Source organism: Saccoglossus kowalevskii, chromosome 7 (genome assembly GCF_978046115.1).
Source record: "Saccoglossus kowalevskii chromosome 7, keSacKowa6.1, whole genome shotgun sequence".
In the NCBI taxonomy this organism is placed as follows: domain Eukaryota; kingdom Metazoa; phylum Hemichordata; class Enteropneusta; family Harrimaniidae; genus Saccoglossus; species Saccoglossus kowalevskii.
The window spans coordinates 8,956,070-8,979,909 of NC_140647.1; the positions used below are offsets into that span (position 1 = coordinate 8,956,070).

The window sequence follows — 23,840 nt, forward strand, 5'->3', positions numbered from 1 at the left end:
ACTGTCCAACGCAAAATTGCCATGGTTTGTCAGCCAAACTGTCCAACACAAAATTGCCATGGTTTGTCAGCCAAACTGTCCAACACAAAATTGCCATGGTGTGACAGCCAAACTGTCCAACGCAAAATTGCCATGGTTTGTCAGCCAAACTGTCCAACACAAAATTGCCATGGTGTGACAGCCAAACTGTCCAACACAAAATTGCCATGATTTGTCAGCCAAACTGTCCAACACAAAATTGCCATGGTGTGACAGCCAAACTGTCCAACGCAAAATTGCCATGGTTTGTCAGCCAAACTGTCCAACACAAAATTGCCATGGTGTGACAGCCAAACTGTCCAACACAAAATTGCCATGGTTTGTCGGATAAACTGTCCAACACAAATTGCCATGGTGTGACAGCCAAACTGTCCAACACAAAATTGCCATGGTGTGACAGCCAAACTGTCCAACACAAAATTGCCATGGTTTGTCAGCCAAACTGTCCAATGCAAAATTGCCATGGTGTGACAGCCAAACTGTCCAACACAAAATTGCCATGGTTTGTCAGCCAAACTGTCCAACACAAAATTGCCATGGTGTGACAGCCAAACTGTCCAACGCAAAATTGCCATGGTTTGTCAGCCAAACTGTCCAACACAAAATTGCCATGGTTTGTCAGCCAAACTGTCCAACACAAAATTGCCATGGTGTGACAGCCAAACTGTCCAACGCAAAATTGCCATGGTGTGACAGCCAAACTGTCCAACACAAAATTGCCATGGTTTGTCAGCCAAACTGTCCAACACAAAATTGCCATGGTGTGACAGCCAAACTGTCCAACACAAAATTGCCATGGTGTGACAGCCAAACTGTCCAACACAAAATTGCCATGGTGTGACAGCCAAACTGTCCAACGCAAAATTGCCATGGTGTGACAGCCAAACTGTCCAATGCAAAATTGCCATGGTGTGACAGCCAAACTGTCCAACACAAAATTGCCATGGTGTGACAGCCAAACTGTCCAACGCAAAATTGCCATGGTGTGACAGCCAAACTGTCCAACACAAAATTGCCATGGTGTGACAGCCAAACTGTCCAACACAAAATTGCCATGGTGTGACAGCCAAACTGTCCAACACAAAATTGCCATGGTGTGACAGCCAAACTGTCCAACACAAAATTGCCATGGTGTGACAGCCAAACTGTCCAACACAAAATTGCCATGGTGTGACAGCCAAACTGTCCAATGCAAAATTGCCATGGTGTGACAGCCAAACTGTCCAATGCAAAATTGCCATGGTGTGACAGCCAAACTGTCCAACACAAAATTGCCATGGTGTGACAGCCAAACTGTCCAACACAAAATTGCCATGGTGTGACAGCCAAACTGTCCAACACAAAATTGCCATGGTGTGACAGCCAAACTGTCCAACGCAAAATTGCCATGGTGTGACAGCCAAACTGTCCAACACAAAATTGCCATGGTGTGACAGCCAAACTGTCCAACACAAAATTGCCATGGTTTGTCAGCCAAACTGTCCAACACAAAATTGCCATGGTGTGACAGCCAAACTGTCCAACGCAAAATTGCCATGGTGTGACAGCCAAACTGTCCAACACAAAATTGCCATGGTTTGTCAGCCAAACTGTCCAACACAAAATTGCCATGGTTTGTCAGCCAAACTGTCCAACACAAAATTGCCATGGTGTGACAGCCAAACTGTCCAACACAAAATTGCCATGGTTTGTCAGCCAAACTGTCCAACACAAAATTGCCATGGTGTGACAGCCAAACTGTCCAACACAAAATTGCCATGGTGTGACAGCCAAACTGTCCAACACAAAATTGCCATGGTGTGACAGCCAAACTGTCCAACACAAAATTGCCATGGTTTGTCAGCCAAACTGTCCAACACAAAATTGCCATGGTGTGACAGCCAAACTGTCCAACACAAAATTGCCATGGTGTGACAGCCAAACTGTCCAACACAAAATTGCCATGGTGTGACAGCCAAACTGTCCAACACAAAATTGCCATGGTGTGACAGCCAAACTGTCCAATGCAAAATTGCCATGGTGTGACAGCCAAACTGTCCAACACAAAATTGCCATGGTGTGACAGCCAAACTGTCCAACACAAAATTGCCATGGTGTGACAGCCAAACTGTCCAACACAAATTGCCATGGTTTGTCGGATAAACTGTCCAACACAAATTGCCATGGTTTGTCGGACAAACTGTCCAACACAAAATTGCCATGGTGTGACAGCCAAACTGTCCAACACAAAATTGCCATGGTGTGACAGCCAAACTGTCCAACACAAATTGCCATGGTTTGTCGGATAAACTGTCCAACACAAATTGCCATGGTTTGTCGGACAAACTGTCCAATACAAAATTGCCATGGTGTGACAGCCAAACTGTCCAACACAAAATTGCCATGGTGTGACAGCCAAACTGTCCAACACAAAATTGCCATTGTGTGACAGCCAAACTGTCCAACACAAAATTGCCATGGTTTGTCAGCCAAACTGTCCAACACAAAATTGCCATGGTGTGACAGCCAAACTGTCCAACACAAAATTGCCATGGTGTGACAGCCAAACTGTCCAACACAAAATTGCCATGGTGTGACAGCCAAACTGTCCAACACAAAATTGCCATGGTTTGTCGGATAAACTGTCCAACACAAAATTGCCATGGTGTGACAGCCAAACTGTCCAACACAAAATTGCCATGGTTTGTCAGCCAAACTGTCCAACACAAAATTGCCATGGTGTGACAGCCAAACTGTCCAACACAAAATTGCCATGGTTTGTCAGCCAAACTGTCCAACACAAAATTGCCATGGTGTGACAGCCAAACTGTCCAACGCAAAATTGCCATGGTGTGACAGCCAAACTGTCCAACACAAAATTGCCATGGTTTGTCAGCCAAACTGTCGAACACAAAATTGCCATGGTGTGACAGCCAAACTGTCCAACACAAAATTGCCATGGTTTGTCAGCCAAACTGTCCAACACAAAATTGCCATGGTTTGACAGCCAAACTGTCCAACACAAAATTGCCATGGTGTGACAGCCAAACTGTCCAACACAAAATTGCCATGGTTTGTCAGCCAAACTGTCCAACACAAAATTGCCATGGTTTGTCGGACAAACTGTTCAACACAAAATTGCCATGGTGTGACAGCCAAACTGTCGAACACAAAATTGCCATGGTTTGTCAGCCAAACTGTCCAACACAAAATTGCCATGGTGTGACAGCCAAACTGTCCAACACAAAATTGCCATGGTTTGTCAGCCAAACTGTCGAACACAAAATTGCCATGGTGTGACAGCCAAACTGTCCAACACAAAATTGCCATGGTTTGTCAGCCAAACTGTCCAACACAAAATTGCCATGGTTTGTCGGACAAACTGTTCAACACAAAATTGCCATGGTGTGACAGCCAAACTGTCGAACACAAAATTGCCATGGTTTGTCAGCCAAACTGTCCAACACAAAATTGCCATGGTGTGACAGCCAAACTGTCCAACACAAAATTGCCATGGTGTGACAGCCAAACTGTCCAACACAAAATTGCCATGGTTTGTCAGCCAAACTGTCCAACACAAAATTGCCATGGTGTGACAGCCAAACTGTCCAACACAAAATTGCCATGGTGTGACAGCCAAACTGTCCAACACAAAATTGCCATGGTTTGTCAGCCAAACTGTCCAACACAAAATTGCCATGGTTTGTCGGATAAACTGTCCAACACAAAATTGCCATGGTTTGTCAGCCAAACTGTCCAACACAAAATTGCCATGGTGTGACAGCCAAACTGTCGAACACAAAATTGCCATGGTGTGACAGCCAAACTGTCCAACACAAAATTGCCATGGTTTGTCAGCCAAACTGTCCAACACAAAATTGCCATGGTGTGACAGCCAAACTGTCCAACACAAAATTGCCATGGTGTGACAGCCAAACTGTCCAACACAAAATTGCCATGGTGTGACAGCCAAACTGTCCAACACAAAATTGCCATGGTGTGACAGCCAAACTGTCCAACACAAAATTGCCATGGTTTGTCAGCCAAACTGTCCAACACAAAATTGCCATGGTGTGACAGCCAAACTGTCCAACACAAAATTGCCATGGTGTGACAGCCAAACTGTCCAACACAAAATTGCCATGGTTTGTCAGCCAAACTGTCCAACACAAAATTGCCATGGTGTGACGGCCAAACTGTCCAACACAAAATTGCCATGGTGTGACAGCCAAACTGTCCAACACAAAATTGCCATGGTGTGACAGCCAAACTGTCCAACACAAAATTGCCATGGTTTGTCAGCCAAACTGTCCAACACAAAATTGCCATGGTGTGACAGCCAAACTGTCCAACACAAATTGCCATGGTGTGACAGCCAAACTGTCCAACACAAAATTGCCATGGTTTGTCAGCCAAACTGTCCAACACAAAATTGCCATGGTGTGACAGCCAAACTGTCCAACACAAAATTGCCATGGTTTGTCAGCCAAACTGTCCAACACAAAATTGCCATGGTGTGACAGCCAAACTGTCCAACGCAAAATTGCCATGGTTTGTCAGCCAAACTGTCCAACACAAAATTGCCATGGTTTGTCGGACAAACTGTCCAACGCAAAATTGCCATGGTGTGACAGCCAAACTGTCCAACACAAAATTGCCATGGTGTGACAGCCAAACTGTCCAACACAAAATTGCCATGTTGTGACAGCCAAACTGTCCAACACAAAATTGCCATGGTGTGACAGCCAAACTGTCCAACGCAAAATTGCCATGGTTTGTCGGACAAACTGTCCAACACAAAATTGCCATGGTTTGTCAGCCAAACTGTCCAACACAAATTGCCATGGTGTGACAGCCAAACTGTCCAACACAAAATTGCCATGGTGTGACAGCCAAACTGTCCAACACAAAATTGCCATGGTGTGACAGCCAAACTGTCCAACGCAAAATTGCCATGGTGTGACAGCCAAACTGTCCAACACAAAATTGCCATGGTGTGACAGCCAAACTGTCCAACACAAAATTGCCATGGTTTGTCGGATAAACTGTCCAACACAAAATTGCCATGGTGTGACAGCCAAACTGTCCAACACAAAATTGCCATGGTTTGTCAGCCAAACTGTCCAACACAAAATTGCCATGGTGTGACGGACAAACTGTCCAACACAAATTGCCATGTTGTGACGGACAAACTGTCCAACACAAAATTGCCATGGTTTGTAAGTCAAACTGTATATAATTTGGAAGTAATATATATAACCCCTGTTGCCATGTGAACAAGTGTAAAAAAACATTGTAAGCATATTCTTTGTATATAATTTTACAATCACTGCTGAATAATCAAATTATCTTAAATGACTTCATCTGTAGCAAACCACAATACAATCTGGAGCTTGCTGTCTCAATATGGATTATACATTGTATTTAAGTAAGAAAAAGATGTTAAGACAATATTTACTGATCACAGGATATTGATTCTAAAGTACACTACCTACTTGAAATATTTTTTTTTTGTGAATTCATAGTTCGATCTACAACTTGGGGATAAATGCAGCTGGGGTTTCAGAAGCATGTAATTTTACCCGCCATAAGGAAATTACAATTCCCAGAACACAATCAGGAAATTACAATTCTTGTATCATCTTAATAGTTACAATATAACTGATTCAGTTTACAAGTGGAAAGACACATAAATACAAGTAGACATACACAAAATAGTAATGAGAAATGACAATGAATTCAACACCCTATTTGACTTGACAACTTACAATTAATTCTTGAAGTTTATTTTACAAAATTATGGAGTTCAGGTGTTTTTGCACAAAAATCAGTAATAGAACCAGGTTTGTTTCAACTGCTCGTCAAAGGATGTGGCACATGTAAAGTTTACTTATGAATTGAACAATAAATCTCCAAACATTTAAACAAAGAGCTATGACTGGCAATACTGTTCAATACTGATCATATTGGACGAATTGTTTTAAGGATGCAGTAGACTTTCGTGGTGATTTGTTTTTTCCTTTATTTAAGAGTGACTTTTATACATATAGGTAGCCATACGACCTTGTTTTTTTTTATTAAATCACGTTTTTATTTCAAGAAAGAACAGCTTTTTAAAAAATTGTTTATGAGGAAATTGTCAAAACTATGGAGTACAACTTTGTAGAAATGGTTAACTATACAGAAACATTTAGTGACGTTCATTTAATTCTATGGCCATCAGATTAACAAGCCACGCCTACCAGGATTTCCTGGTCATAATGCCCTGTCATACACCTGTCTTTCTGATCCCAGAATTTGGGTTCTTGATACTATAGATCACAAGTACTGGTAAAACTCATGATGTCATCACAACATTTGCACATTTTTATGTATTTTCAATAAATAAATAAGTTGTTTATTTTGAACCCAATGAACACAACTTCTCATTTTATACAAGTTAAAAATGTCGAGAAAATTACAGGTTCACTTTGTGTAAGGTAACAACAATTTTTAATTGTAACAAAAATTGTTAATTGACTGATTGATGCTAGTATTTTTTTTAGAATAATTTCTTATTTTGCAAGGGAATCAACTTTCGGAATTAATTAAACAATGTCAGAACAACCAAGCCTAATGGCTTTAAATAACATTTTATTGCACATGGATAAAATTGGGCTAGACTATTAAATTATCAGATAATAGGCAGAGTATAGATTGTGTATGGCTGCTTCCGGAGCATCAATGAGAAGGCTTTTATCAGATTTACCATGATTGGATTTACTCATTGATTTGGTAAACTACACACCTGTTTTTAAAGTGTGTGTTTGCAATCTTAAGGTCACATGACAACAATTGAATTCACGCATGCGCAGTATCACAGAACACCTATGTATACCAAGTTTCATTTACATATGTTGAATGGCTCTAAAGATATAAGAACAACTGAAAATTGTCTAATTATGAAAATTAGATAAATAATATTCATGGTTTCAACCAAAACCTAATTCAGTCCGTGCAATATCCCAGGCTAAGATATCATATGTGTGAAAATAGAATAGACCAAAATGTGTTCACACAGGGGTGGAAACAGTGGTTAGCACGGGCTAAGGATATAGATATACTCTTATAAGAATATACACAAATCTTGAGTCATTTTAACTCTGATTACTCAGAACAGTAACTAGGAAGGTATACATGTCAGTTCTACAGTTATTAAACAACACCAAAGCTAAACGTTCAAATCAGGTCAGGTCCACTTAAGTATAAAAGAAAGCCATACCATAGTACATGGTCTGCTAGCATACATGTAATACAGCCATACCATAGTACATGGTCTGCTAGCATACATGTAATACAGCCACGCCATAGTACATGGTCTGCTAGCATACATGTAATACAGCCATACCATAGTACATGGTCTGCTAGCATACATGTAATACAGCCATACCATAGTACATGGTCTGCTAGCATACATGTAATACAGCCACGCCATAGTACATGGTCTGCTAGCATACATGTAATACAGCCATACCATAGTACATGGTCTGCTAGCATACATGTAATACAGCCATACCATAGTACATGGTCTGCTAGCATACATGTAATACAGCCATACCATAGTACATGGTCTGCTAGCATACATGTAATACAGCCACGCCATAGTACATGGTCTGCTAGCATACATGTAATACAGCCATACCATAGTACATGGTCTGCTAGCATACATGTAATACAGCCATACCATAGTACATGGTCTGCTGGCATACATGTAATACAGCCATACCATAGTACATGGTCTGCTAGCATACATGTAATACAGCCATACCATAGTACATGGTCTGCTAGCATACATGTAATACAGCCATACCATGAATATTTTCATCGTTATCACACAAATGTATGTAAATTACACACATACGGTTGTTTATTCTTACCCCTATTATTAAACGTTGGTCTCAGATTTAATAATAAAATTAATCTGAATCATTTCACAGACAGAAAAATCAATACAAGTTCATATGAAAATAAAAACTAATTATAACAGTCATGTTTAAAGACAACTAAGGGGATTTGAATCATCTGTATACGCAGAATGTTGACCACCAAATATGGTATGAAAAAAACAATTATTATGAAATATTATCTTTTTTTTATAAAACCGACATGTGATCCCCAAATAATTTCCCGGAAGGTGGGAATATTATAGACTGATTTAAACTGAACAGCTCAACCAAACTGCTTTCTACTGAAGGATAAATTAGAGCCTAGAGGATGGCAAAGTAACTGCTCTACTACATTGAGCAACATGGTTTTATTTGAGATGAATTTGCTGCATAATTTTTCTGGCTGAATTATTTACTGCATCCAACAAAGGATTCAGCCCACAACAATAATTGTACCTAATTTTCTTCCCTTAATCACTGTAACATCAATACTTCAAAAGTCTTTTCAAAGTAATTTGACATAATCAACACATTAAGCAAGTAGCAGGCAGACTGAGAGTGTTAAACTTAATTTATATTGTAGAAACAATCTTTCCAGATGAACAAACTTGCAACTCACTACCAACAAAATATGATTATTTTACAAAAGAGACTGATCTACAGACATTATTGAAAATAATTGGTTCAATCAAAGACACTAGTCTCTAGTGTCTTTGGTTCAATCACTATTTTTTTTACACTATTAAATCCCTAATAATCACCAGAATTAACAAGCTGATTTGTTTTCAGATTTAAATTTCTGTTTTATAATAAAATTTCTAACCAACTGACAATGTGTAATAGAATTAATTTTTGCTGAGAATTTCAGATTTGAGTTGACATGTGTAACTTACTGTCACTAATTTATCATAATTTACATGTCAACTACAGAGAAAACAGCATTTCACCAATTTGTCATAATATTCATTTTATTTTCAGTGAAAATCAAGTACCGCATAGGTTCATATAAACCAACGAACTCATTAGCTGTATACTAAATTACTAAAATGCGCGTTTTTTGAATATACAATATAGAAACGCTTCTGTAATTTACACAATGGCATATTAATCGAGTAAAGATGGTATTTTGACCACAGTAACCCATCTGTAATTAAGGTAAGCACATAATGGGTATCGGTATATGTTACTGAGTAATAAAGGAAATATTTTATTTATACTATTTATCAAAACTAGGGTGATAAAATCCAAACAAGCAGCCTCTCGGCTGAGATAGCTCCGCTGTTAGCAATGCACATTTCAATTAAAGAACAGAAGATATCATTAGAAAATGAACAATATGCATAGTATCAATGCAATGGGACTTGCTGTTTTCAACAAGAATTCAAAAATATCATTTTTCACCATAAATGATTGTGGTTTTTAACAAGAAGAAAATATCACTTTTTACCAAAAATGACAAAAATATTCATTAAAATTAGAGAACTAAAGATATCATTACAAAATGAACAAATCTGAGAGAGATCCACATGTAGTACCTACATATGTAATATCAAAGCAATTGGACTTGCGGTTTTTAACAAGAAGTCGAAAATATCACTTTTTACCAAAAATGACAAAAATATTCACCAAAATTAGAGAACTAAAGATATCATTACAAAATGAACAAATCTGAGAGAGAACCACATGTAGTACCTATATATGTAATATCAAAGCAATTGGACTTGCGGTTTTTAACAAGTCGAAAATATCACTTTTTACCAAAAATTACAAAAATATTCACCAAAATTAGAAGATTGAAGATATGATCATGAAATGAACAAATCTGAGAGAGGTCTACCCAAGGTACATACATATACATCAAGTATCAAAGCATTCAGGCTTGTAGTTATCAAGAAGAAGTCGAAAAAGTAAAACATTGACACGGACGACAGACGCCGGACAATCACTCATATGATAAGCTCCGCTCGACAAAGTCGACAGCGGAGCTAAAAAATGGAGAATTTGTAAAAAGCACATCGCTAAGAATTCAAAGCACATATCACATTATTTCCCAGGCAGTTAGAAAATAATTGAAGAATTAGATATACCAAACATTTTAATAAAGTGGAGAATGTTTTCCACCTCAAAACAACTTCCCAGACTAAACTGATTTAATATTAGTCCCACTAACATCAATGTTATCATAGAAGTATGTAAACAACACTGTATTTAATAACAGAGAACATACAAATCAAAGACGCATGTAGAATCCTGTTTTCCATACCAAGAGTGAATTGAGAATGCTTAGAAAATGCAGTTAGAATACGATAATAATTTGCTCAACAGGAGAGAGGGATAAATTTAGAAGAAGTGAGTTTGAATATGTGATTGGATAACGTCCCAATAAGAAATAGTTAACTCTAATCCTTTTAAAACGTCAGCTTTTGTCATCATTTACAAAAAAAATGTTGATCAAGATTGATCAGTAAATAATATACAATTATGCCTATTTGGTAAAAAATTAAATTTAACAAAAATATATTAAAATGACTAAAATATTTCCCAGTTAAATTTTATCAAGACGAGATAGAATATGACTGTTGCAAAATTGAGCAATTTTATTTTCAGTGACATGTGGAGTCGTTATAGATACTGTAATAGCAGTATATTCATGGAAAAGGTATGTTAAACATGATCTGATAGTGAAAACCATAAGACACCTGTTCTGTACTGGCATCCTGATTAAATATTCATCAAGTTACAACTAGTCAAAATGTACTATTAAAGGAACAGCTTTCATGCACAGTTGAAAATCATGTCAATAAAAATAGCTGATCACTAATCCAGTACCAACAATAACAAAACAGTTTATACCCAGACAAGTTTAGATTACCACTCTGAGCAGCTTATACCCAGACAAGATTAGAATAGCACTCTGAATGCATTTGCTGATGTTGCACATTATTGAAGAAGGAAACTGACTTGTAAATTCTTGGCAACTTGTTTAAGAGTAAATTAGATTTACTTAACTTAATAAATCCGTAACCACAAATCAAACTATGCTAATTCCAACATGTCAGTAAGTTGAATCAACATTACTATAATTGAAATGTAGCAAAATAATGGAAGGTCATGGGGTCAACAACCATGTTTCCATGGCAACAGAGTTGTGAGCATGAGAGCTGGCAATGAAAGTGCTACAAGGTTTTTTTCTCTCTCGATTCCATGAATTAAGATGAGTATAAAGAACTTTCAATGATTTTAAAATGGAAAATAATTTAAATTTTATAGGATTTTATTTTTCAACGCCTTCCTAATTGTAACAATGATGTGGTACTGCAGTTAATCATACTACAAAATACCTTACTCAGAATACAAAAACATCTTTAAATTATTCATGGAGCATACTTAACAGAAAGCCTCATCAATCAGTGTAGGTTTACGTAATAATATAAAAGTACAGTCTTGCAATCTCAATTTTGGACACAAGATTTCAAAATATCTAGTCACAGTGAAAAACCTAATAGTCCCTCTATATCAAAATGGTCCTGACATGAATAAGAGACATACATCTTACAATAGCATTAAAGATATCCCTGCATGCCAGATATTAAAACAAAGTATACACAAGTTACCATACAATGAAATACCCTAACAATCCATGAAATGACTGCCTTGTCTGTCAGCACAACATCTACGACCTCGTAATTGCCGATCCAAAACAGCAGTCCTGTATGTAGCGGGTCAGGAGCATATACGTAAGGTGTAGATACAGAACGACCTGTCTGCGTTATAAAATATTCACAAGATTTGAAATCAGGAAGTGCTTACCTAGTTATAGATCAGAACAGCTGACTTGAGTGTAATACACAGCACAGTGACGTGTACAATTCAGGGCTACTGCTAGTACATCCTTGCGGCTGTTGCTTTACATTTAGTAGACGATTTAAGTGCGATATATGCACTGTGAAAAGTTGAAGATGCGACTACACCATGGGTGCGAAATAAGACAAGTGCAAACAGGTAACAGCATGTATCAGTATATTAAGTAGATTACACCGACAACCAAATACATTACTGTTGGATTAATGTCCTCCGTTCACATTCACACCCAACTCGGCAATTTCAAGCCAGTTAATTTTAGTCCTTGATCTACAAAATAAGAGGGTAGGGGAAGGAAAATGCCCCTTCCATGTGATACTAAACACTAACACAGTATATGTGTGGTAGGGACATGCTCATTCAATTTTATGCAAATGATTGTACTGCTGAGTCATAATAGGGAGATACCATATGCATAACAGGGGTGGTGGCTGGGTATTGATTTCCAGCTTAGAGTAATTCTGCATTATGGGAATCTGAATTTTAATGTGATTCTTACAAAGAGGACAATAACATCAAGATAAAGTCATTGTGGACAATAATGGGAAATACAATGTAACAAACCAACATCATGCACATCAACATAACAGCAAAGGTCAATGTCATTACAAACACTGACACAGCAGGTATTTTAACAGGCATCTCTATCAGGAGACGTCACCATTCAATACACTGCCCCAGTTTAAAGGAATACCAAATACTGTTTATTTAGGCTATAATTTGTGAAGCAATTTATATACATTTATTTATATATAGTTAAAATTCATATTATAAACAAAATGCCAAAAATATTACAGCATAAATAAAAATTAAAGCAAAATTTAATCAACATGTGTCATATGAATTACAGTACAATCTGAATAGTTAGGGATACTGTTAATTATGTGCTAATTAATGGGCTGTTAAAATAATTAATTAGGACTTACTGATGTCAGTACAACATGAAAAGAGCAACTGATAGGTATGCATGTTCATGTTCACGATGGACATCTCAAAAAAGAATGCACAGTTGTCAGAGGGGATTTATTTAGATGACTTTTATAAACAAACATTTTCCTCTGACAATTCAGCTTCTATTAGCAAGTTTTTGTTTCATATATAATTATTTCTATGGGTTTAAGATCATTTGAGTTGAACTTGCTATTGGCTTTGAATGGAATTACCCCCCCCCCCCCCCCCCCCCGGTAATGGGTAAAACATGAAAAAATAAACCTGTGTATTTTATTTATTTAACACTTTATTTAAAGAGGGTAGGCCAATATACAATAAAGTAATTTTCATTGGGCCCTCTGTAGGGACAAAAAACACAATATACACACTATAGGCTTGAGCCATTTAGAACAAATTTTTCACTAAGATATATTTTAAAAATGCCTAATGCCCAACCAACATACCATAACCATTTATGAAGAACTGATATATGTTAACATATTACCATATTTGCTCTATTAGTACCCCACTCTAAATTACAGAGGTGCATATACAACAAATGTGATTTTTGGTTAATATGCTTTTCTAGTGGAGATACACTTCTAATAAAGCATATTCTGGAGTTTTCAATTGAAGAAAGAATGTGAAGATCAATATTAAACCCAGCAGTTGCTATATTTAGGGATATAGTATGTAAAATGTTAAAGTAATAGCTGTCCTTGCTATGATCATTGGGAGAAATAAATAATAAAATCTAGGATATTGTTGATTGACAATAATTATCGTCAATGTAAAAAAAAAATTGCATACATAGTTTGAATTTCATCATCAGCAGCGATCCAGAAGTGTGGGTGTGAATTACGGTAGGCTAAATAGTGCTGTGATCAGTAGTTGCTGACAAGGTAATGTAATGGTCATATTTGATCATATAATGATTCTGATACAAAGCCCTGTTTATCTACAAAAAATGATTCCGGACACATTTACAGACTGCGATTTTAGACAAAATGACTGGATTTGACAAATTTTATAACACAAAATTACACAATTTATGGTATCACCTACGAGTATAGTACTTATGTGCAAACTTTCAACTGAATCAGGCATGGACATGAACAAAAACAAAATGGCCACCAATCAGCCATTTATATTCATATCTTGAAAAAATATGGCATACACCAGTAACCATAAGTATGCATAATCATGACCCAAAGTTTGAATGAAATCACCCTGTTCATCTCAGGGAAGTGGCCCCTAAACATGTTTAAGTACTAAAATTTAGCAATTTTGAGGAACAAAATGGCCACCAGTCAGCCATACTTGATCAGATGGTAATGAAAATTGATGTTTATATGTAAATTTATGTGTTAAGTTTTTGATCAGTCATAGCACTGCTGAGAAATGGACCAGATACAGATGGACAGAATGTAGTTAACGATTTCGAAATAAAAATAAAGCACACTGCATTTAAAGCAAAGGTCATTGATAAAGATTAAAATGGAAATCATGCAAATGTTAATAAATCATAATCACAAACTAAAACATGTACACATTAAGCCTAATAAAATATATGCTAATTATATGCAAATTATATGTATCTGCATTGGCTTTGATTGGTGTAGAACTACCATACCTGTATCTAATTGGCTGATGAGCATGCTTTCTCGGAGCATAAATTAAGTAGGACTATGTATATCTGTCAACATAGTTTAAAACCTGTAACTTTAAATTATCTGTAATATTCTTAAATAATCTAGTATTGTATTAATATGCCCTAATTTAAAACATTTCTATGTCGAGAGATTGAATTAGGTGATCTATTACCATATTCCTGACATTCTGCATGGATGCCCTCTGTAGGCAGTAAACAGAAATGTTGTAAGATAAGATGAATATGAAAGAAATGGGTATTTCTATATTGTTTTGATGATGTCATATCCAAACTGCAAAAGCATCATACAATCAATAACTTCTATTTAACAAGTATACTGAAGATATCCCAGACAATCTGTACACACAATCTACAGTAGATAATTCCTTGAATAAACACAGCAAAATAATCATAACACATGTAGGACAATACTATTTAACAGATTAGATGTATGACAAACCGTGATTTCCAGAGTGGGGTAGGCATGGCTATCCTTGAAATATATAAACTTCATTTATAGACATGTACATCACATCATTCATTACCACTTTTACCTTGTATATTTCGCAAGTCATCTCAGTTCTCTGCCTTTCCCATCATATATAGTCACTTACAGTAACTACTAATCAGTCAGTTGTGAACAAAGTTTCACTAACATGTACATCTAGTCATAAATTTCTGAACCAAACCATAAACTAACACGATGATGTTTGTCCAAGTATTGTACTTTTATGGTACAATGATTTTTTATGCCACAGATATAAACTAGTAACAATGCAGAAAATTTTAACAATGCAAGACTGCCAATGATATACAGCCAAGGTCTTCACTTACAAAGAAGTATTATTATTTAGGAAAACTTGGGTTTTTAGCTCATAAAACAGAACATGATGCAATGTACAAGATTCTGTCACACCGAAATGAGTTGGAAAATGATACAAGTGACAAATGTCATCAATTCTGGTACATGGGTGTATTACCAGTACACAACATTTTATAAAGCAACGACAGTTTAGACTAAATTTCAAATGACTTGAAAACTACTAGACCAATCACAATATCTCAGTAAATGAATATCTCGGTATGACCTTTGACCCACTCCAACATTCTCTATTGTGCTGTATGGCATTGATATTCTAAAATTTGTGTGGATAACAATATGTTAAATACTTACATATTTCTGGTTACTATATTTATATGGATAAAAACATGAAATATGGATGGCTCAAAGAGATTTGATTTTGTTTTTTTGATTTTGATTTTGATTTTATCTTCATAACATTTCAATTCAATCAGGATTCTCTATCCGGTTGTTTATCGATCATTCACAAACCATCAAACTGATTTATTTAATTCACACACAAAGACACATTTTCTCTTACTTGACCAGATTACATACAGTTAGTTAATGCAAATCAGCATTACGACTTTGCCCATTAAGTCCCAAAGACAGTTCATTATTTTGGCAATGTTAGTAGCGCTAAATAGCTGGAATGTAATGTTTTAGATCTCTAAAATCTGTTTTCTGATCAAATACCCTCAATCGATATAGGGAAGTATTCATGCAGTGATCAACATGCAGATAACATTTTCTCATTGGACAGCTTTTCAAACTAAACATCCAGATTGGGTAATTAAAGAACCAACTACCAATCAAATTACTCCTCGTATATTCACTATAGATATTTGCATCAGTCTTAGCACTCACCATAAACAAACCTTCCATATCTATTGACTGGCACAAAACCGCTAGACCAGTGTAAACTAAAAAAGCAGCAAGTCTGCTGATATAGCTTTGCTGTTTCAGATTCATAGTAAGAAAATAATATGAAATCAATCAGTCCAACCAGTATCAAGACAGCAAGAATATTCACTAAAATGAGAAAATTGAAGGTATCGATCGAAGTAATCCGATTGAAGTAATCCGATAGCAGAATGAATCTAACAGAGGTCCATCCAAGGTACCAACATAAAAAAATATCAAAACAATCAGCCTGTTGGTTTTCGTAAATTAACTAAAATTCGAGAATGAAAGTTATGACGATATCAACAAATCAGACTGAAATCCAATTACACGTACAAATAAAATATCAAAGTCAAAAAGATGAAACGAAATGAAAAAATATGAGAGATGGCTTTTAATAAGCAGTCAAAAATCTACAGTTGGCAATGACACATAATCAGAAATATGAATAGCTCAGCTGTCGACAGCAAAGCTAAAAACTAAATTTGTTTTTTAATGTTATGTTTTCTATGGATGTTCAAATGAGTAACAATGAGTGACATTAATATTAATGTCAAACCACTATACAATATTTTGAAGACATGCTGTGTAAGAGAGTCTGGGTCAGTAGGGGCTGGCAGGCTTAGTAAAAGAGAGTGTAGGTCAGTGAGGGCTGGCAGGCTTAGTAAAAAGATTTAAATCCTAATAAAAAGACACAGTAACGTTCTATATATAGCCTTTAATATAAATGCCTTTTTAATACCACTTTTATCCACAACTATTTACAACACGTCTCCATGATGATATAGAATGCCATGCAAAAAAAAACATCACAAACAGCCAATGAAATGGCATCATTGAATACATGGACCAATCAGGAAACAAGCCTGGGTCAAAACAGGACATTGTTGCAATTTGAATGCTGAATGACGACTAGAAACTGCATACAAAGTTAATTTTTTTTGTAAGTTTATTGCATGTACGTTTCAGCAAGGAAGACTGTTTTTAATTAGATAAGCGGAGAATAAGGACACAGACATACATGTGATTAAAATAAAACTATTGTAAGTTGGGAAAGGGTCATAAACAACGGACCAAGCCACAGAAGGGTTAACAGCTCAGCAGGAAAACAGAACTCACATGAAACAAACAACAACCAGGACAAACATGCTCTGAAAAAGATGCAGGGTAAGCAGGACATTCTTATACACACCAGGATAGGGTTAAGTCAGTGTTACTGTAAGGGATACATACAGATTTGTATAGTCGCACAGCCCTATATTTGACCCAGACTTTCACAGTAGTCATAAAAGTTTCAGAAAAAATAAAGTTTTATTACGACTAAACTATTAAAATTGATAGATGTGATGACATATACTGCGATGCTTGTGAACTGGTTACAATGTCCTGACAGATGGTACGTCAGACGGTCATATGAAGAGGAGCGGCGATGTATTGTTTGTAACAAGTTTAAAAAGCACACACATTAGTGTCATCGTTATTATTTCACAAAATTTCTTGATATAGTTGTATATAGTTCTGATAACTTGAGAGTTACAGAGACATCATTTAGTTCCAATCTTCTATAAACAAATGGAAGGCGAGTGGAACAAAACACAAACCCAACTCTACATGTAAAATACAATAGCTTACATAACACTACATTTAAATACGATGAAAATAAAGTGAGACTGCGCTGCTGAAATTTCTGGACAAGTTACAAATTAATGTTTAATTTTCAAGACTTTTTTTTCACAGCCAAGGAAGAGCATGAAAAGATTGCATCATATACTGTTGATAATTTGTTTCTGATCTGATAAATTGAAAAACACCTACAGGGCAGCCATTCTGAATTGCTCTTTAAGGGCAGCCATTTTGATTTGCTCCCTCAGGGCAGCCATTTTGAATTGCACCCTCAGGGCAGCCATTTTGAATTGCACCTTCAGGGCAGCCATTTTGATTTGCTACTTCAGGGCAGCCATTTTTAATCGCTCCTTCAGGGCAGTCATTTTGATGTGCTCCTTCAGGGAAGCAATTTTGAATTGCTCCTTCAGGGCAGTCATTATGATTTGCTACTTCAAGGAAGCCATTTTGTATTGCTCCTTCAGGACAGCCATTCTAAATTGCTCCCTCAGGGCAGCCATTTGGAATTGCTCCCTCAGGGCAGCCATTTTGAATTGGTCCCTCAGGGCAGCCATTTTGAATTGGTCCCTCAGGGCAGCCATTTTGAATTGCTCCTTCAGAGCAGCCATTTTTAATTATATATGTTTTTGAAAAGCCAATGCAAAACGAGACAGTGGGGATGCAGTTTCCTGCAAGAACTTGATCTTCCCTTTTAATTGTACATTATTGTTGGCTTTTTTTTATAATTCTTAATTATCGTAATTCATGATCAAAACCTGTCAGATTCTGTCAGTGTGATCCAAAATTGACTTATTAAATCAGAGCAAACAAATTTGTACTGTTGTGACAACATGGAAATCTAGCAGTAGAAGGATTAAAGTGTCAGAATGTTTTTGATCTAACTAATCACCGGATTGTGATTTGATGGTTTGTAGCTTGTTCAGGAATTACTGACCCCAAAAAAATAAACTCTTAACTGAACTGAAATTCAACTTAAAATAGTTACTCACAAATGATTGTAATAGCGCACACATGAAAACCAGATATATATTGTAATAACATAACCCTGCAGAAGACATTACTCAGAAGAAAACATTGCTTTCAATAAAACTTAATTTTAGGAAGACAGTTTGATTCAGCACCAACACCCCATACAATGGTAAACAAGTTATAGATGGCCATGGTCAGTTTGGCAGGATGGAAGACCGGAAAAAATTGTCATACCAAAACTTATTACGGTATTTTCCTATTACCAGTACGATAGGGTTTACATGCATGTTATTTGGTCTCACCTGTCCAAGGATAAGAGGGGTATAGTCAGCCAATGAGAATAGTACTGGTAAGCATAAAAAACACATATATACCCACAACAAAACGTTTATACTAGCAAGATAAAAAGGGTGGACACCCACATAAACCTTACCACCAATAATTTGCATATTCTACATTACCTAGATTCCGCTAACCCTTTGTATCTTGAAATGTATACTTCGTTCCAGCAGCAGTTAAGCAGGGGTTCATCATGCAATACTCCCTAACCCTACCACAAATAGGCTTAGCACCCCTAACTAACCCATCCATGCAAAACCACTCACCAACAAAGAAATGATAGTACATACCAAACCGCACGCACATATATATATATATATATACATACACGTATATATATATATATATATATATACACAAGGATATAAGCACCAAATTTTGAAACAATACAAATATACAATGTAAATTTAGGCACCAGCATCGCCTGAGTAGTCGGATATACATGAAGATAGGGTTTAGTCAAAAAAAGTAATGCTTTGCAGGTTTGTCCAACCAAGAATAAACCTTTTATAATAATTGGCCTCTTGAAATCTAATAAATAAAACCCAAACATAATTTGGAAGGCATGATTAAATAATTATATCGCTTCAGGGTTAAATATTTGGTAAACAAGTTGTCTTGATTAATTTTATCTTTCCACTGCGGCATTCTGAGCTGTATGAAGGCAATAATTTTTGGTAACGTAAAACAGAAACTCTACGTTTCATCTGTAACTTTTTTTTTCTCCACAACGATTTTCAGTTTTTCTATTTTTTTGTAACTTTTAGGAACACATTTTTAATTTAAATATTTAATTTACTATGGAAGACATTGGAATTTTTCCTAACTGGATGATAGAATTGTAAATAAAAAAGACTTACTTATAGATATTATCCAGGATGGTGTGTACCCTTTAAGGTTTACTTGAATGGTTCGACCAAACATCCCCCTTTGATAATGGTATGCCCCCCCCCCCCCCATCAATCACCAATTACAAAAAGTACTAGGCAACAGAGATGGTTTGTGTAAGACAGGAGAGCACACATGAACAATCAAACACAGACAGACATGGATATTTGGCCAAACCATCCAAAGAAATCCTGGAAGTTATCAGAAAGTATGACTAAATTAATAAGTATACCAATGCACCTGACTCTGATGTTTGGTCTTCAATAGTGAGATATCAGACAAGTGATGTTCTTTGGTCCTCGCTTCCTGCAAACTGAAATCACTGAACATTTCTCTCTTCAGACGTGCAATGGCATCAGCATGGGTCTTATCGCTGTCAGCTCTCAGTTTACTAAGTTTGGTCATGTATTCATCCTCAACTTTACTCTTCACGGTGTTAATTTCATTCAAAAATTCCTTCTCGATTTCTTTTTCACGTTGTTGGTAATGTTCTTCAGTCAGGATCAGTTTCTCATCTTTCTGCTGTAGTTCCTTTTCTAACACAGATTTCTCATACATCAGCTCATCTTCCTTTTCATTCAGCTTCTGCTCAATATCTTCTAGTGCACTTTCTAAGAGGCTTTTCTGTTTTGATAGCTCCTGCTCCAGTCTATCTTTCTCCAGCAAAATATCTTCTATTTTCTTTTGTTCACTAATCCGTTCATCTAAGGCCTGCTTCTGTTTTATCAACTCCCTCTGCAAATCTTCCTTCTCTTTCATTTTTTGACTCAATAGATCCTTCTCTCTGCGCAAACTTTCTTCCAGCATGGCTTTTTCACCCAGAACCTCTGGAAGGCTTCCTTGTTGACTTTGCATTTCCTCGAGTTGTCTTTGCAACATGTCTCGGTTGGATTGGATAGCAGTCAGCTGGCGTCCAAAGACCTCCTGCACCTCCTCAGAAACTGAATCTGAGGTCAGCATTCTCTGTGACATTTCAGTGACTTGCTTCTCGTGTTCCATGATTAACTTTTGTAACTTCTCTTTCTCTCTTTCAAGCTGTGCATTACTCTCCTGCAGCACCCCAATCTGTTTGTTTTTCTCAGTTAGAATCTCATGTTCTCGCTGTTCCTTCTTAGCAAGTAGTTGTTTGAGTTCAATGACATCCCTCTGTGTTGGTTCCAGGCCTTGTAGAAATTCAGAAGATGGTTCTTTTTGTAGAAGCTGTGCTGAAGTCACCTTCTCATAGTCTAGAGCCTGTTTAAGAAGCTCGTTTTCCTTGGTATATATTTCCTGAGTTTCTTTTAAGTCTTTTTTCAAGCGAGAAATTTCATTCATCAGGTCAACCGTCTTCTGATCAGAGAAGGAACTGGATGTATCATCAGCAGCTGACTCTGTCGTTGAAAACTGTGAGCTCAGCATTTCACGCAAACGCTCATTTTCATGCAACAGCTCCTCTTCTGATTCTTTCCGAGCACACAGTTCTTTCTCTAATTTTTCACTGCTATTGAGGGCTTCACTTTCTTTAATCTCTAAACTAGTTTTTAGCATGTCATTCTCTTGCTCAAGCTGTAACATCTTGGCAGCAAATTCAACACTGACTCCATTCTCTTTTGCATCATGAGAACCACCATCTGTGGAATCCACAGTTTTGGCTTTCAGCTCAGCAGTTACTTTGTCATAGCTTTCTTTAACAGCTCTCAATTCTTCCTTCAGTTCTTCTTTAGCTATTGTAACTGTTTCCAGGTTATTACTGACATCCTCAATTTCTTTCTCATACTCTTGTCTTTCCTGTTCAAAGAAGCTGGCTTGGTTAAGAAGCTTACTTTCCAAGATTTCATTTGCATCAGCTGCTGAGCTGCTGTCAACCTGGTCTTGCATTTCGCTCAGCTTTCCCTCAAGATCATCTCTTTCCATCTGAAGCCTACTGTTCTCTTCTTTCAAGCTAGTAATGCTTATCTTGAATTCAACTAAATCTGCTTCCATATCAGCCAATTCTTTTCGGAGCATCTCATTTTCATTTATCAAAGCATCAGATTTTTCACTGTTGAAGACAGTATCTTGTGTGGGAAGATACGAGTCTATAGTTACACCACTTCGAACAGACTCCAGTTCAGCTTCCAGGGATTCTTTCTGATCTCTGATATCATCCCTTTCATTCATGATTGTCAGCAGATCATCTTGCATCTGTTCTTGTTGCTGATGACATTCATCAATCTGCTGCAGTAGAGCATCTCTGGCTTCACTCAAATCCTGGTTCTCACCTCTCAGCTTGGTAACAATTTCAAGGTCTGCAACTGAACCTGCAGGAGACGACTCCATGCTCATCTGATGGAGCTGCATCTCTAGGTGTGGTGCATGATGCTGAGGTGTGTGATGCTGTTCTAAAAGTGATGGATCAATCAGACTCTCGCTTTCCTTTTCTATAATCATTCCTTCTTCTAATGGATGTTTAATTGAAGCTTTTTCACTTTTCTCCACTTCATACTTCTCTCGATACTCCTCAAGTTCTTTCTCATGTCTCTCTGATAACTCTTTTCGAACATTTTGTAACTGCTCAATGAACTCCTTATCTTTCTCAGCTTTTACACCTTCAACAACTTGTTCATAATACTCTTCCAACTCTTGCTTATATGTTTTCACATCTTCCTCATAATCAACAGCAAGAGAAGTCTTCAATCTTTTTATTTCAATTTCATGCATGCTGGAAATTCTATCTTGCTGGTCTTCCATTTTTTTCTCATATTTCTTCTCAAGCTCTTCTTCAATTTCCCTTTTGAGATCCTCGATGTTGACACTCACTTGAGCAACTTTAAGCTCCTTTTCAAATTTTGTCCTGAGATTATAGATTTCCTGTTCATGTTTTAATTTAGCTGTTTCCTTTTCTTCTGACACACTCTCAAGTTTGTTCATCAACTGCATGACAGCCTCATCCTGCTCTACTTTCATTCTCTCAATCTGATCCAAATACTCGGTTCTTAGTTTAGCAATTTCATTGGAATCAGTCTCTGTGTGGTTGATCTGAGACTGTAAAACTGCAATTTCCTCACTATGTCTGGCTTCTAAACTAACATTCTTGTCATTTGCTTGAATCAGTTGTTTCTGAAGCCATTCAATTTCCTTTTTGAATTTATCATCCTGGTCAGAAGTTTGCAGGCTTAATTCTTTGAGGTCCTGAATTTCTCTCTGATAGGTGCTAACAGATTCTGCAAAGTTTGTATTTAACTGAGCAATGTCAATTTTATTGCGATCCATCACCAAGTCCTTTTCAGTTATCTGTGATTTTAACTCTTCAATTTCATTTTGTAATGCGTGGAGTGTATTTTGCTGAACAGTATTATTTTTCACTTGTTCCTCAAGGTGTTTGTATTTGTTGTCCCATGCATCTAGTTCTTCTCGATGTCGTTCTCCCAGCTGTTGTTTCATAATGTTGATTTGTTGCCCATATGTTTCATCCAACTCAGCTCTCAACTCTGCCAGTTTGATTCCAGTGTTTTGCTCAGCATCGGAAGCGACATCATGCACAGTTTGGTGGGCTTTTGTCTGAAGCTCCTGAATACTGGCCATTAACTGACGGACTTCTTCAGATGACTTGTGTTTGATTTCATCTCTTTCTTTGGCGATATTGTTCAGTTCTTGGCACTTCGTAGAAAACAACTCCCCTAATTCCTGCAATGCTACATCTTTTTCTTCAATGGCTCTCGATAACTCCTCTACTTTTTTCTTGGCATCAGCCAGCTGTTCACCTGTAGATGCATGTTCCCTCGTCTGACTCATGACGACTTCTTGAGCCTAGAGGAGAGAAATAAACCATTAGCAAGCTGTCAACACAATGTTGAAGCAGTATAACCCTTTGAATGCCACAATGTTATTTAGTACTTTTCGAAAATGTCCATGTTAATATTGAACCAAATGA

At 36.9% G+C, this 23,840-nt stretch overlaps 1 protein-coding gene across 3 annotated transcripts in view; it reads right to left on the minus strand.

Annotated features, from left to right (window-relative positions):
- LOC100368547 (uncharacterized) overlaps window positions 1-23,840 on the minus strand; it is a 119,767-nt gene that overhangs the window by 62,007 nt on the left and 33,920 nt on the right. For all 3 annotated transcript variants that reach the window (XM_078005846.2, XM_085501041.1, XM_085501040.1), the window contains exon 7: window positions 20,189-23,716. In XM_078005846.2, the coding sequence (XP_077861972.2) occupies window positions 20,189-23,716 (3,528 nt within the window). The remainder of the gene's footprint in view (window positions 1-20,188; window positions 23,717-23,840) is intronic.